Source organism: Megalops cyprinoides, chromosome 14 (genome assembly GCF_013368585.1).
Source record: "Megalops cyprinoides isolate fMegCyp1 chromosome 14, fMegCyp1.pri, whole genome shotgun sequence".
NCBI classification, from domain to species: Eukaryota; Metazoa; Chordata; class Actinopteri; order Elopiformes; family Megalopidae; genus Megalops; species Megalops cyprinoides.
The window spans coordinates 22,322,657-22,338,725 of record NC_050596.1 but is presented as its reverse complement, the minus strand read 5'-3'; the positions used below and the strand labels follow the sequence as shown (position 1 = coordinate 22,338,725).

The window sequence follows — 16,069 nt, the reverse complement described above, 5'->3', positions numbered from 1 at the left end:
TCCAAACCAGGAAATTATGTATATAAACCTACTTACCCTATTTTTCTGTTGTATCAGCTGTTTGTACGTCCCGCCTCTTTCTCCTCTCCTACCTGCAGGCCACCATCCTAGGCTGTGTCTGAGGGTGCTCTGTCTGGCCTTGATGATCCTTCTCCCAGGGCAGATCCAGTGTTCCACTGTCCCCGTCCTCAATCCCTTCTGCTCAACAAGGTCCACAGTAGGGCCTCTCAGCATCACCCCACAGCCATGTTGACCCATTTACTTCCCTGAAGAACTGGACTCCAAGCCAAAGCCAAAGACACCAGTAGACCTGCATCACATTGACTGTAATATTGTACCTTTCCTCTAATGACCTTAAACTCACTAAAGTCATCTTACTGTTAATGACACACCAGGAAATCATGCTAGATTCTCACAAAGAGATGGTGAATATTTTTTGGGAAATATTTAGTAATATCTAGTATTTGTTTAATGATGATGACTAAGTAATTTCACTATTAATAGTATGTGTTTTTCACTCAGGAGCAACAGCCTTTTGAGATGCCTACCAACAAAAGGTTCACAGTAATGCTTTTGTATCTGCATATGCCCTATAGACATTCAATAAATTAATAATTACTTGTCCTTAGTGTTACTGGGATGTTCAACTAATTTTAAACCAAAGACCAGAGACCATTACAGTAGCATCAAACACAAAGGGCACACAGAGCAGTCACTATACTTTATTTTAGGGGGAAATAGCATACCATTTATCTGTACAATATTAACAATCAAATCCACCCAGGCCTCTGAAACAGTTTGTTAAATTTTTGCAAAACAATAAAAATGGCAAGTTCACTTTGACAGTAGTACAGTTGTTTTGTGCCCGTGACGCACTGAATATCGGCAGATAGAGAATTCAAGGTAACGTGGCTGAGCCATGTTAGCTTTCTGGCATAATATAGAGGTAATGCGTTTAACTTGAACTGAAACCGCTGTATAGAAAAAACACTGCTGGTCAAATCCCAGTTAACGTTCTTGTAACGTTAAAAGAACGCTGCGCTGGCATTACCGCGTCGCTGCAACATTCCAGCAACGGTGCCAGAACGTTACGCAATAGCTGGGATGTCTGAGGTAAACGATGTGTCGATCCAGGGGTGAGAATTTAGTGTTTCGTTGGACCGATTTAAAATAGAGAGCCTTGCGCCATGGAAAGGAAAGATGACTGTTTGGGCCTTAACATAAATTAATACAATTAAAAATATAGATATATAAAATAAACAATAAAATCTTATTTTGGAATAATTACTTTATAAAGGACTTTTTTGCTTCGTGATATCTTAGAAAAAAAAAAAAAAAAAACATGCTAAATTCACAATCTAAAAACGACATTCATATTTACATAATGTGCATTTTCCTTGAAGTCTGCTGCCAATGTAATGGGGAACAATTTTGGCTTGTATAGCTGGGAAACACAGAAGTAATTTTTTAGAACAAAAAAAACTCAGGTCGCTTCCCACAGAAGGAGGACGTGAGTTTTTATGGGGTTGGGGCATCTGTACAGCAGTTGGTGAATATCAGAAACGTGTGTCTATGAAATATTAGTGTTTTTAAAAAAAGAGGGAAAACAGACACTCTAACAATACCAGCGACTCTGAGGGGTCCAGTCACATGGCTACATCAGAACTTTTTACTTTAGCACAGGGAACAATGACAAAACGATGCACGGCGCCACGGCAGGTGTTGCGCGCACAGCAATTGGATATCCGCCTTCCTGCCCCTCCCTGCTTGGAGACTGCGTGACTTTCTTTTCCACGTTCGACGAGGCGCAGAAAAGCTTGCAGAGGTCCAGTGGTGTGAAAGCATTCACAGTGATGGAGGTGTTCTGAGCTGAGGTCAACCCTGCCGCATTTTGTCTCCCCGCCATTTTTTTACGTTACACGAACAAGATTGCTTTCTTAACTATAGCGCAGTAGATTTAGTGGGGTTGGTGGGCCTTTGCAACGCAGATCCGCCGATGCTGTTTCTCCGAACCTGCGCTCTCGGGAAAGCCGAGGAACGTTTACACGCTCGTACAGTAATATTGGCACCCGCCCTTGTGTTACGTTTAAGCTCAGGTCCGGCGATAATAAAATAAACAGCACTTGACAAGTCCGTGGTTGTAAAAAATGCTACAGTTTTTTAAGTAGTCGGTAACGTTGCTGTACCTGCGATGATTGCATATAGTTAACATTGTAAAGCATAGTATTGTATCCCTGAACGTTGTTGCTGTAACAGTCACTGTTAAAACAGTGAGCGTGTCCAAGAGGAGAAAGAATACAAAGATTAGCATAATCGCGCCAGCCTCGTCCGCACCGCTGCAACCGGTAACCTAATGGCTCGAATACAACTGGATATCCGCACTAAATCGCGCCACTCATAACGTTTTCCACCTCTTAGTCCCCACAACTGCAATATGTTCGTTTCTATCTGTCAATACTATATCAGGTTTTTGTAACAAAGTTGTTTCCTTTTTTGGCTTGTATCCTATCCCGCAGGGTCTGAGAATGATGCACCGAGAATGTTGAGGATTCACTGTAAATAATGGCACCCGGATGAGAGCGAGAGAAGTCACTTGCGGCTCTAAGCAGAGAGAGGGGTTTGAGAGACGAAACTTCCTGAGGTGTATCAAACAGCGATACCAACAGATCTTGATCGCTAATTCCTGAAACAAACGGGGGAACTAGCGAGAGACATGAACACGCACAAAAGGGGAAATATTGAAAAGAAATGAACAAAAATCAAAAGGTTTCCGCTACAGATACGTGTCACAACTCACGGAGGGCGGGGGGGGGGGGGGGGGGGGGTTAAAAAAAAAAAAAGAATAAAGGCATGCACATTGTTTAAAATGTTAATAGACACAGCAAACCTAAATAAGAAAGTGCTTTCAAATGTTATTTTGGAAGTTCAACTTTTTTTCGGGGACTTTTTCTTATCGTCAGGTTTTCAAAAGAAATACATTTCTCCAGACTATTCAACTGCTTAAAAATACTTGAAAACAGCAGGGCAAAACGACACTACACGAAAACGCTAAAACTGAAAAATAAAAGAATGAAAGGCAGAAACACTGGTTTATAAATGGCCATTTTGTGTTGGCATACTGTTAAATGCTGTTGTCATCTGTCATTTCTAAATGCATAAATACCAAAGAGATGTCAGATCTGAATATTTGAGATTGTTTTTTTTTAGTGTTATCAGACAGAACTGAGGTATTCCTTGTTGAGGGAGGTTTACAGTTATTTAAAGTAATGCTTGGAAGCAAATCCCAACAAATAACCTTGATTACCATTTTTTGTTGATATATGTACAGCAGCAGTACACTAAACATTCAGAAGCTGTTTCTTATTGGCATTACAATATTCATTTATATTAACACAAAAACAGCAAATGCATTTAAAAACAAGTTGCCCTTTTTATACTGAAATGAAATGAACTGTGGTGGGGTTTCTGGTATGTTGTCATTTCTTTTTTTTCTTCAAACTTCTCACGTCATAGAAAAACCAGCAGATGTTCGTCTGAAGAAGTCTTTTGCTTACTCTTCGATAAAAAACAAAAACACCTGCCAAAAGTCTGATTCAAATGACAAAGTCCTGTTGCCAAGGAGACCATGTACATTTTCTACCTTCGGTTTCTTCCTGTAAAGGATCCTGATTTTGTTTTTTTAATTCGTTGTTGTAATGTTCCTGGCTTACAGTAAAAAAGCCACAAGTCAGCAAGTCTTCAGGCACACATGTAACTAAACGTAGTGGGTAGAAACCAGTACGGGCGCAGATGCTCCTGATAGCCCCAGGCACGCCCTCTGAGCACAGTCTTAGGGCAACTGGCCCTGTCTGGATTACAGCAGCTCGGGAGGCGAGTCCCATTGGTCAGTGTTTGTGTTTGTGTTTGTGTGTGTGTGTGTGTGTGTGTGTGTTTGTGTATGTGTGTATGTGTGTATGTGTATGCGTGCACATGTGTGTGTGTCTCCGCCACCGGGGGGAGGGGCGGGCAGGAGTCCGATCCGCCCATCATAGGCTGGACTCCTTGGGTGGGAAGTCTACGTTCGTCACCATGGTGACCACGGTAACGATCTCCTCGGGGCCGATGACGTTGGTCTGCCGCTGCATCTGGATGACGCGCTCCTCCACGCAGCCGGCGGAGAGCCGCGCCTCCGCCTCGTGGTCCCAGCACTCCTCGATGGTCTCACACAGCATCGTCAGGCCCTGCGCCCATGGGAAGAGCCGTCACCTCTCTCATATTAGGGATCCAGGGATCCACCTTCCCTCTCACACTGCCACCATTTCATATACCATGCTAAAGATATGCGTTATCACGTTTTTTGCAACCCAAACAAATATGTATATATGATTTACCACTTGTGCCATATATGGCAGTGCCAACCTGAGTGACTTTTCAGAGGCAGTGGGGAAAGCACTGCACTCAACAGTAATTCCAGACAGACAGTCTACAGACGAGACTGAGAAATCACTCCAGCTATAAATACAGTTACAGTTCCCCAAATCAATAATTATTGTTTCAGCACACACACTGACAAAGCCAGATAATATATTAAACTGCCACTGAGTGTGTGTGAATTCTAGTCCTCCTCTGCTCCCGAGCAGTTTTTAACTTTCACGAATCTACTACAACAGTTCATGTGTGAGGACTTTGTGTCAGGTGACTGTTTGGGGTGGCCACTCACAGCGTGTTTCTGCCAGCACTCTCTCAGCACTGGCCGGAGCTTCTTGTGCACCACCACCTCCTGCATGTCCTCCAGGGATGGGTGCTGGCCCACCTCCTCCTCAAATGGCAGCATGTACTCATCCACCGGGCCTGAGGGCACAAGGGCACAGCGGTGAGGTCACAGCTCTGCCCGCCAGCTTCACATGCAGGCATCGAGCGGCATTCTCACACATGCAGAGAGAGACATGCACTGATACCCAACACAGAGACAGACACACACACAAATGTAGAGGGACAGAAAAAAATACATATGCACAAATGCACACATACATACATACAGATAGATAGACTGACAGACAGCCAAGGATGAAGGGAGAGACAGAAGGAAGGACAAACACTTAGATACACACGGACATACAGGGAGACAGGTGGACAGAAAGAGACACACACACACACACACTCAAGTTTAAAAACATGTATCATCACATGTTCATTGACTCCTGCATGAATTCATCCAGTCTGGAGGGGTACCATGAAAACTCCTCTCAGAACAGACTAATTTTCCACTCTTCACTGGAACATCTATCCAGCTGTGACTGTGAATGGAGAATTACTACACGCCCACTGCATGGTGTGCAGGGATCATGTTCAACACTGGGAAGCCTCTGGATCATTACACACACACACACACACACACACACACACACACACACACACACACACACACACACACAGTCAGCACTGTCCCCGAAGGAATGCCGCTGACTGTCACAGAAGACACAGTGGAGTCACTCACAGGGCCACTCCACAAGAACTGGCTCCATCCACACCCATTTCCACACTCTGAAACCACACCTGCCAATATCAATATCACTGCAGTACACCACACAGGCTCTGCACTGGAGCTCTACTGATAGTTATCCTGTCTACTGGCTACTGATGTCCAATGTAGGGACACTACACTGTTAACCAAACAGGCATGGGATGAGCTCCTTGGCCAAACTATATGTCATATAATTGTCATATAAGATGCTCAGAACAACGGGGCCAGGACCTGCAATTATTCTATATGCACTTTCATGGTGACTGTGCATGCATATGTGTGTAATTCACTGGTGACAGTGAGAGTGCTGTAATTAAGTGATCCACACTCTCGTCCCAGCTTCCCGGGGGGTTTGCAGGCATCCAGTTCTGTCCCTTACCGTCAGCCGCGGTGCAGCGGGATGCCAGCTCCCACAGCACCAGGCCAATGGCGTACATGTCTATCCTCAGGAAGGCGTCCCGCTGGAAGTTGATGGCCCCCTCCAGCACCTCGGGGGCCATGTACCGGCGGGTGCCCACCTGGAACAGACACATTCGGGGGGGTTTCGTGAAGCAGTAAACTCCAGCGACAACAGACAGGGCTGTCTCTCCTCGCCACTATCTGGCTCCCTCTGTTCCAGTACAGGAGACTCCACATCAATCGTCTTCATTAAGCACAGACTTTGACAGCCACCAGGGCCATTTCATGGACCAGAATTAGCCCTGAGTGTGTGTGGAATTCCCCACTTGGGCGTTTACAGCATCCTGATCTTATTCGGTCCTATATCACCTTGTCCACGTTGCTACCCTAGACTAGCCTTCCTCATCTTTCGGGGATTTACAGAGTCTGGGCCACCAGACGCCCACAGGTGTAGCAGGATTAATATTGACATTATTATTTCTCTAGTATTTCATATCCATGTTCCTGGGATTAGCTATTTTTTAGTTATTCATTTCTTTGTGGTCGCCTATCTGCTTTTATTTTGTTGAATTGTTTCGGTGTTCTTCCTGTGATGAGGCATTTTGGGATTTTAGTGATTCATGGGAGGTCACGTGAAAAGGGGGTGTGGCTAACAAAGGGTTAAGTCCCCTGCGCATCCATATTTCTCCCCTTTTACTGTACCCTCTGATGAATGAGGTCAGTGTGACATGTGCTCCATGTACAACTTTTTATAAAAGTTGATAATATCCATCTACAATCAACATGTATAATCCCGTCTCACATAGGTTCTGTATGGTTTTATTATCTGTGTATTGAGTGCAAATTTCGCTTTTTACTTATTATTTTTAATACATTCAATCATATACCGACAACACATGCTAAATGATTGACAAGCTAACTGCAAGTGCAGGATGTCAATCAGCTACCTTGCTAAAATTTTCCTGGCTTGTCAAACATGAGTTTGGTAACATGGATGTTCCATTATAAAAAAAAATTATTGCCGAATCGAGTGTTTGATGGTTGTGTCGTCGGGGCTATTGAGAGTGATTGCTGCGATGGTTTATTGACAGGTGGAAACGTTCATTCCACCTCGTGGATCCTCTTCTTTTCTGTTACATGCACTCTTATGCAGGTATGCATTGATTTTCTTTACTTTTACAAACATTGTGTTTCTGTATATTTTATTTTAGAAAGTGTAAAGATATGGCGATCACATAGTTTTGTTTAATCACTAGGCTATACGTATCATTATTATGTATCTGGTCCACGTGGGTGTATGTGTTAGCCACCTGCGCTGCCCCCTCGTTGCGCTGTACGCCCCCCCCCCCCCCCTTTTACTGTACGCTCTGATGATCGAGGTGGAAACGTTCATTCCACATCGTGGATCCTCTTCTTTTCTGTTACATGCACTCTTATGCAGATGACTGGCAATAAATACGAATGCAGCTACGTCGTCGTGGGTCTCCGTCTTTAAAATACATCGCAGAGTACAAATTGAGCCGGTTACACAGGGCTCACCTGCCCGTGAGTGTCGCCGGCGGACTTCCCTGCCTCGAACCTCAGGGCCAGGCCGAAGTCAGCAATGCAGGCCGTCAGGTTGCTCTTCAGCAAGATGTTCTTGCTCTTGATGTCCCTGTGTGCCGGGGGTTGGGGGGTGTCAGAGGGGACACGTGAGTAACAGGGACGGCACTGAGACCACACCTATGTATTACTAGGGTAGGTGCTTTTGGCCGGGGAGGAGAGTGTTAGCAGACTGGGGAGATGAAGCAGGAGATTAACACAATATTTGGTTCATAATGATGCATGCTATGACTGCTTCTGGCTGTAGAGGAAGATACATCTTCCCTGCAACATCAATAAATCATGTGACATGTTACATGCAGAAGTGGATTAGTACAGGGACAATAGTGAAATGACCAATGGAAATAAGGGGGGGAGGTGGTCAGCATGTGGATCAGTCAATAGGAACACACCTGTGGGCAACGGCGGGCTTGTGGCCATCCTTCAGGCCGGGGATGTCCTCATGCAGGTAGGCCAGGCCCCGGGCCATCGTCTGGGCGATGTGACACAACTCATTCCAGGACACCACATTAGCCTTCAAATAATCAGTCAGCGAACCCTGCAGAGGGAACACATTTTCAGTATCTCTGTGGTACATCTTGTGCCAACACATTACATGGCTGTAGCTGTGGCTTTTAACCACAGGAGGGCAGCTGCACCCAACCAGCCCTTGCCAGTTAGGCTCCCAGGGAGGAGGGTATTTTCGTTTTGCAACTCTTTGGCTGGAAGAAGACAAATGGCTCACTCTCAGAGGCATTTCATCATCAGTCTGCTGCAGCCTCCCAGCAGGGGGCGCCGTTGCGCCGGCCCGGTTACCTTCTCGTGGTAGGCGGTGATGAGCCACAGCTCCACGTCCATGCTGGTGCCCCGCTTCTCCGCACCGATGAAGTGCAGGATGTTCTCGTGTTTCATGCCGCTCAGGCTGTAGATCTCGTACTCATTCTGCCACGACTGCTTGTCCTGCGGGGGGACAGAGTACAGCAGGAGAGGGTCACGCCCACACCGCTGCCTGGGCGACAAAGGTCTCACAGCGCACAGCGCTTCAACATCACGATTCTGCGGCACGACCGAGCACAGCTTCAGAGCTCCAGCCCCTGAGTAAGGCTTACTGCAAACCCAGGGACACTCTCAGCACGCTGCAGTCTACCTTAAACCTGGCATTTAACATGAGCAGAGAACTGAAACTCCAACTCAATTTATAGTTTACTGTAAAAATATCTAAGTAAGGTGTTTATGTGGGCATTCTATGCAAACACAAAGACAATGGCCCTTAAGAAGCCTGACTGGTAAATTCTCAGAACAACCAAATGCTTTCCCTTTACTTTATTATCTGACATAATCACCCGAGGTACTATTTAAAGAAGCCTTGAAAAAGACCTTGTTAAGACCATCTGAGAAGAGCTAAGTGTTCAGATTTAAATGCGCAGTGGCCTGAGTACCCTGAAGCGACACGAGGAAAACCACTTGGCACGTACCTGAATGGGGAAAATCTTCACAGCCACAAAGTCGTTGAGCAGCTGCGCTTTCCACACACAGCCAAAGCGCCCCCTGGCTTTTATCTCCAGCAACTGCAATGGCTTCTGTCCAAGGATAGGAGAGGGGGGTGTGGGCCCTGGGTCCTGGAAGGCAAGAAACGCGGCACGTCAGGAAGGACTCGCACATCTGTTCTCAGCTGGGTGACTGGCAGCGGACAGCAGGCCACTGGCCTACGCTGAGCACTGTTCCGGAGCACACAGAACCATCTGCATCTGGTGTTTGGTCCATTACCATCACACCCCTCTAGGGGAAAAAAGCTGATCCTCAATCTGGAAATGAACTTTAATAGTTTTTACAGTAATTTATTTTCCAGCTACCAAGTTCACTTAAAACTCAGTATTTCAATGTATAGATACTTCACTCGATCAACAGTACAAAGATCTCTGGACCCGCAACGGCTGCCCTTTCGCAAGAATACCCAGGCAGCTCCTTCAGACTGTGGGTGTTTGCTCATTGTTTTAACAAGACCTTTACTACTGAATGCCAGCGGTAACTATGACAGGGTCAAGGAAAAGACCAACAATGGCAGGCTGATGATATTCCCTCCAGCACAAAGACACAGAAACAGTAGCTGTTTATCTTTTAACCACTCCCAGGTTTGACGAAGTTGCACAGTTGTGTAACATTTGTGCTTTTAATTCTGGTCGGGTGCCGCCGATAGGCTGCATCAGGTATCCCTCTGTCAGGATGTCCCCTGTGTGACATCCTCCTGTTGTGTGCTTTATAATGCTTGCATTTACGATGCTGCTGACGATCCAAATTTCTGCTCGCAGGGATTAAAGTTCATTGTATTCTGTTTGATTGTGTGGACTGGTGACCCTCACGTGCAGGCTGGGTAGATTGTGTAAGGGCTCAGGGAGTGATGAGAGCAATCCATATCCAACCAAACTTTTACATCCCGCTCCCTCTGTCAGCGGCACCTGTGTGTGTGTGTGTGTGTGTGTGTGTGGGTTGGGGGCACAGACCCCTCACCATACGTGTAAGTGACACTCTCGAAACTCCGGTCCTGAAACTTGTTTGAACACTGAGTGGGGAAGAGGCAGGGTGCCGTCTGGGCGCCCTCCCTGCGTCAGCGCTTCTCTCTCCGTGGGGGTCCCATAAACAGGCCTCAGCGGGAGAGAGGAAGAGCCGCTTACGTGTCTGCGCCAGCTCATCCGCCCTGACCTGCTGGGAACTCCCCCTCGGCCAATCCCGAAGTGGGACGAACAACTGTGCAGACGTGATGCAGCTTCCATACATCAGGCAGCGTCACTCACATTTACTGTGGGGGGCAGGACGTGAACGGTGGCATGCGAATTATACGAGAGGGCAAGCGATTTCAATGCTACGGCTGGCGGGTCACTGAAGCGTCCAGCCGGTGTCCTGCGGGCGCTAGCCTGCAGAGCACAAAGAGGCACAGCTCTAGTATGTGAGAGGAAATGGCAGCTTTGAGCACCAGCTGACTTAGCTCTGCAGGTGTTAAAAAAAAAAAAACAACAACAGAAAGCCATTGGGTTTGGGTGCTTCGTGCTTAGGTGCCATCACAGCTCTGTGTCTGGTCTTCTGGCACACACCAACACAGCACCAACTTCACAGGAAACAAAGGAGCCGCGCAAAACCAAACGACTTCCTCAGAAAGGAACACGATAAAAGGGCAGAGGGAGGTGTTAAGAATGTCTGCAAGTGACTGAGTTCTGTGTGCGTGTGTCTGTTCCAGCAATCACTCCTCCGCGGAAGTGTGTACAGAAGGCCTAGGACAAGCCAGACCACAGTCCTCCAACGCAATCCCGGGGCTCAATGCACACCTATCTGCCATAACCACAATTCAGGCCTCTGTAACAAATGACCTCAAGGAGAGTGTGGTGGTTTGGCAAGCTGGGACTGGAGGACAGGAGGGTTCAAATCCCCACAGAGACATTAAAACAACGTGCTTAATGTGAATTGCTTCGGTACATATCCAGTGGTACAAATGGGCAATATCACATATAAGCTTTGGGATGAGAAAATTACTTAGCATTTGAATAATATGTGGGTCTAATCCAGACTCAAAAAACATTTTGGAAAATTACATGCGTAACAGAAAATGTCAGGTCACCTCAAAAAAAAAAAAAAAAAACCCACAACATGTCACTGCAGAGAGTGCAAGGAGGGTGTCCTAACAGAAGTGAAGCAAAAATAAACAGGCTTGCCTGTATCTAGGGGCGTAATGTGAGGGGGAGCCAATCCATGCGGCTCTCGGGGCAGCGTGATCGCATGCAAACATAGACGAGAGCATTCCAAAAATAAACGGGTTAAATCAGCCAGCGCACGGGATTAAACTAATCGTTTCCACGTGCAACCTCCGACAGCAAGGGGGGGGGGGGGGGGGGCGGGGGGCGGAGAAGGGGCAGGGGAGGGGGGGGGGGGGGGGGGGGTATGAAATATAAATGAACTAGCTCAAGAGAAGAGGGGAAAAACAGCCGTGAGGTTTTTTCAAGACCGCGCTGTTTGGTAGCACACCGTATTTGTTGTAAGGGCAACACGCAGAGGCCGACGTCGCGTAGGGACTGCGGGCGTGAAGGAAGAAAATGAGCATTCGCCAATAAAAGTGCCCGGGCCGGAGCAGGGGCCGGTGGCGGGCGGTCCGCCGGCTGTAAACAACAGCCACTGCAGTGACATTGTTCAGGGTCAGCGCCATAAACACGCGCCGCGCTACATGCTTACGTTTGGGGTTTCGCGAAGTTTCAATAATTAAACAGATGCCGAGTCGTAAAAATTGAATTGAAAGCCATACCGCTTTTATCGAAGAGACGTCCCTGGGCGGTAATGGAAGCGCGGATGGGCCCATAACATAATATCAGGGGTTTTTATGTCTTTTTAAGAGGAAATACACCAGCGTGTTTTACAGGCCGGTCCTGATGGCTCTATCCCAGCATGTAGAGGCCGAAGCAGATGCCGTCTCAGCGCAGGTTACGACCTTTTGCTTTGTCTTATGGGGTGCAGTCACACCATTGGTAGCCTTCCCACACTGAAGGGTTTCGTGCCACTCGAGGTTCCATTATCCATAATTAATGGGAATGTACAATGGCGATAAGGGAGGGAGGTGAGTCTGTTACCAGGCAGAGCGGGACCCCGATGCGTTATTCATATCTGTCACTTCAGCGAGGCGCCTGTCAAAAATGTCCTGCGCCAGCACCTTTGTGGGGGGGGGGGGCTGAGGGTGCCTGGGGGGGTGAGCAGAAAGAGCGTTGCCCTGAATAAGCTTATTCCCCATAATTTAATACAGTGAAAGAGGAGGGAGCATGAGTGCGAGCCTCCGTCCGGGAATGCTGGGAGAGGGGGGCGGAGGCAAAAGAGGGCAGGGGGCGAAGCTCAAAAAAAAAAAAAAACCAGGCCCCTCCTTGCAAACATTGTTCCGCGCTGCATCTGTCACCCCCCCACCCCCCACCCCCTCCTTGGGGCAGCGGCGCACGTACAGTGGCCCGCTGAAGTGTCAGTGTCACCGGATCCCGACTCCAATCACGGGGTGGCTGGAAGGGGCGCATTACACTTTGTCAGCAGACGACGGGAAATGAAAGAATATCTGTCGCCTCTCCCGTTTACCCCCCGCCTCCCTCCCTCCCTCCTTCCCTGACTTTTTTTTTTTTTTTATTACAACAGGGCTGGCCTTCTTCCCCGGGCTTTTTTTAAGTGCTTTCTCAAAGTAGCGTCACACTTTTCCAACGGGTTATCAAGGACGCCGCCACTATTTATACGCGCCACGCGCTCAGAAAATAGATCGTTTAATAGAGAGCTAACCGCCAGTGTGACACACGCCTTTTGACTCAATTAAGCCCGTGTATGTATTAAGCCTTTTAATCTCAAATTTCTGGCATTCACATTAATTATATATTTCATGGAAACTATTGCGGCGCGGGGAAATATAAAAGGGAGGCCGTTTATTTGACATCATTATCAAATTTAGCGCACAAAGCTGTGCTGCTCATATTTTTAGGTTCTCTGTACTCAGTGCATTAAGGCGCTACGTGTCAGTCTGATGGAGCTTAAGTTGCTCTACAGAAAAGAAAGAAAAAAAAACCACAAAAGGCCTTTTTCATATTTTCACAAACATGGTTAAATCCAATTTGCCTTAATTGCATTACATCCGAACGCTAAAAGAGCAATGCAGAAGACAACGCTCACAAGAGGACATCCATGCTCAAGGAAGTGCGCAGGAGCGCCAGACGCGGTCTCATCAGTGCATGCACTTAGATTCAGCTCGGGTTCTGCAGTGCTTTCAGCGCGGGCGACGGAGAACATGACAACCATGCAAAACAAGGCTCTAAATTAAAAAAAAAAATCATTAGGGTGCCAATGTAACTGCGAGCGGGCGAAACATGTTAAAAACGTAAGGGTATCACCATACAGAAATGAAGGGGGTGGGGGGGGGGGGGGGGCGTACAATAAGCAACGGTCAGAATATCAGGCTCCCCTTTAAAAAAAAAAAAAATGCATTGGAAAAGTTGGAGTTAATTAAACTTATCTTACCTCTATCATTATATGAAAGGCGTGCTAGCAAAGGAAAAGAGGCAAAAAGAAATTACAGTTTCCAGTGAGGGTGAAATGGAGGCAGATACAACAGCTTCAGTGGGTGATTGATGACAAAGCCTGAAAAGTGTTTTTTTTTTCCCCCTCCCTCTCTTCTGCACCTGATCTGGGAACAGTGGTCTGCACAGCCTAGGGCTGAATAAATCCCAGCTGCATTGACCTCAGCTCAGGATATAGAAAAATTGAGGTGTGATAACAAACAGGACTCTGCAGGTAATGTCACAGCAGTAGCAGCTGCAAACCTGGACATCAACATCGGAGGGGCTGCAACCTGATCCTTCCCTAAAAAGGTGGACAGCTTTGTAAATCAGAGCTATGAGCCGTGTGAAGACTGGTCACGGACAAGGACGAGCCAAAGCACTCAAAACGTAGAGGCTATTACAAGAAAAGAACTGACAAGTTATAGCCCCTTACTCCATTCACGCTGAAGAGCAATCTATTGTTGTAGAAGTGAACCACTCATGCTATTAAGAGGAAATGAGGCCCACATGGTAAATGAAATTAAACCGGCGTAGCACAGCAGCATTAAGGTATAATTATTCCACATGTGTTTTACTGGATCCTCAGCCTATAAAAAGCTATAAAAATGAGACGGACTTTGTTCTGTAGGTATTTCAGATGCCAGGACAGTGAGACTCGATAAACCCTCATCTTTGGGCGGGTTTTCATTCATCCCCATCTCTGAGTCAGAAGATGCAGAACATTCCCTTTACGTTCCTGTGACGCTGCAGCAACCTTGTAACGCTGCAAGCCGCATAGCAGCGCCACTGTTCGGTGACGAGGGTCTTTTCAGAGTAAGGGTGAGCCCTGAAGAGTGTGTGTTCTGCGTTTTTATTGTTTGGGCCGCTGGACCAAAACAGTCTTGACCTTTAAAGGTCACCCCCCCCCCACCCCACCCCCACACAAAAAACCCTCTGCTGCTCCGCAATGCTCTCCTGATAAGCATTCCTAACAGGAGCCGCCTATAAAAAGCGGATCAATAATGAATGAGCGCTTCCTCCTCCCCCAGTGATTTGGATCACATTGAGCGCCGGGAACGGTGGCCGCGGGGGCGAGGTGGTGGGCATGTCTGAACAGCCCCGGCCGCTGCACGGGGACCCTGCACCTTTCAGCGGCTCTGCTTCTGGAAACCTCACTGCAGGGACCGTTCAGATCCCGGCTCCTGCAGATGTGACACGAGACATGTACCTGCCACAGAAATGGGGCGTCTGAGCTACTATAAAGCATCCTTTTTAGGCTTATATTGTTACCGTTCAGAAAGTGAAAACAAAGACAAAATAGGGTAAGAGTATCAAGCGGCCAGAAAATGCGTCATACAAGACTATTCAAGAGGGCAAAGAAACCTGGGACACCCACAGTGCAGGCTTGGCTTGTCCATGAGTGAGCAAAGTACATTTTTCTGAGAAAGTGTAATGCCAGAACAGTAGAGAGAACTGGTGTACTATGCTCTGCCTTTTTAATACATTACAAAAGTGTTTGTAATGATTACAGACCATTTCCCATGGGCATTATCAGTGTGGTGAGCAGGCCCCGAAGTATGAATGACTTTCTTGGTTTTATTTTAAATAATTTATACAGAACTATGAAAATGTTAAATGCTGACAGTAAACTAGTGTCACAGCACAAATTATTACACTTTGTGGGTGTTACATTGGTCAATATCAACTAATTATTGCCAATTAAGAACGTTTTGAATTCAGAGCTAACAAATTCTGAGTTACAGCATACAGCAGTTCTTTCACACAAACAGCTTACATAATGTTGCACAGACATTGTTTCACAGGGTTGTTCAGGAACAGAGTTCAGTAAGATCCTGCATAATCTTAGTGCTAATACGGCTACATGAAATGCTCTTGCACTCAGACTGAAAATCCTGCCCCTTTAATGGCTGCTTTTACATCTAACGTGCAAAAATGTGCTACTTCATCATTATTGCTGTACTTTCTGCACTGATTCACCTCCATTGATTAGGGTTTGGCATTATACAGGAAAACACTTGCAGCGACATGAAAGTAATGTGCGTCATTCATCAATCGCAACATTCCTTCGGAGGCGAGCTTTCGGCATAAAACGCAGCTATTTCCAATTCCATCTGTGCAATAAAGTCATATTAGAGGCAGTATAGCAATTGAGAGTGTAACCGCAGCGGGTGGGGGCAGCGGGTCCGAAGTCAAAGGTCAGCGGGAGCGTGTGTGTTCCGAGCAGATGTGTTATTGATTAAACTTTGATGTTGACGTGGGCCTGCCTCAGAAGAGGCCTTTTTATAGTAGTGGAGCTAAAAGCGTGCGAGCGATGTGCCTGCATTATTTATCCGTTTACTCCTCTCTCCTGCCTCTCTGTTCGGGACGCCCGCCGTGGAGCCGCGGTGCAGAGGAAGTCATGAATGGGAAGGTACGCACTCCACCGCAGCCTGCTTTTGTTACGGTGCCCCATGTGAAGAGGGGCCATGGGGGGGGGACAGGGGGACAGGGGGACAGGGGGAGACGGGCGTCAGGACGGTAAAGA

At 47.0% G+C, this 16,069-nt stretch overlaps 1 protein-coding gene across 3 annotated transcripts in view; it reads right to left on the bottom strand.

The window, feature by feature from the left end:
- Nucleotides 1-3,434: 3,434 nt before the first annotated feature.
- LOC118788862 (activin receptor type-2A-like) overlaps nt 3,435-16,069 on the bottom strand; it is a 44,127-nt gene continuing 31,492 nt past the window's right edge. For 2 of the 3 annotated variants that reach the window (XM_036545020.1, XM_036545021.1), the window contains exons 5-12: nt 13,505-13,528; nt 8,959-9,102; nt 8,300-8,443; nt 7,897-8,042; nt 7,442-7,556; nt 5,883-6,021; nt 4,700-4,830; nt 3,435-4,220 (exon numbers count right to left, since the gene is read on the bottom strand). In XM_036545020.1, the coding sequence (XP_036400913.1) occupies nt 4,026-4,220; nt 4,700-4,830; nt 5,883-6,021; nt 7,442-7,556; nt 7,897-8,042; nt 8,300-8,443; nt 8,959-9,102; nt 13,505-13,528 (1,038 nt within the window). In that variant the 3' untranslated portion in view covers nt 3,435-4,025. The remainder of the gene's footprint in view (nt 4,221-4,699; nt 4,831-5,882; nt 6,022-7,441; nt 7,557-7,896; nt 8,043-8,299; nt 8,444-8,958; nt 9,103-13,504; nt 13,529-16,069) is intronic. The other variant, XM_036545022.1, reaches the window with a different exon arrangement.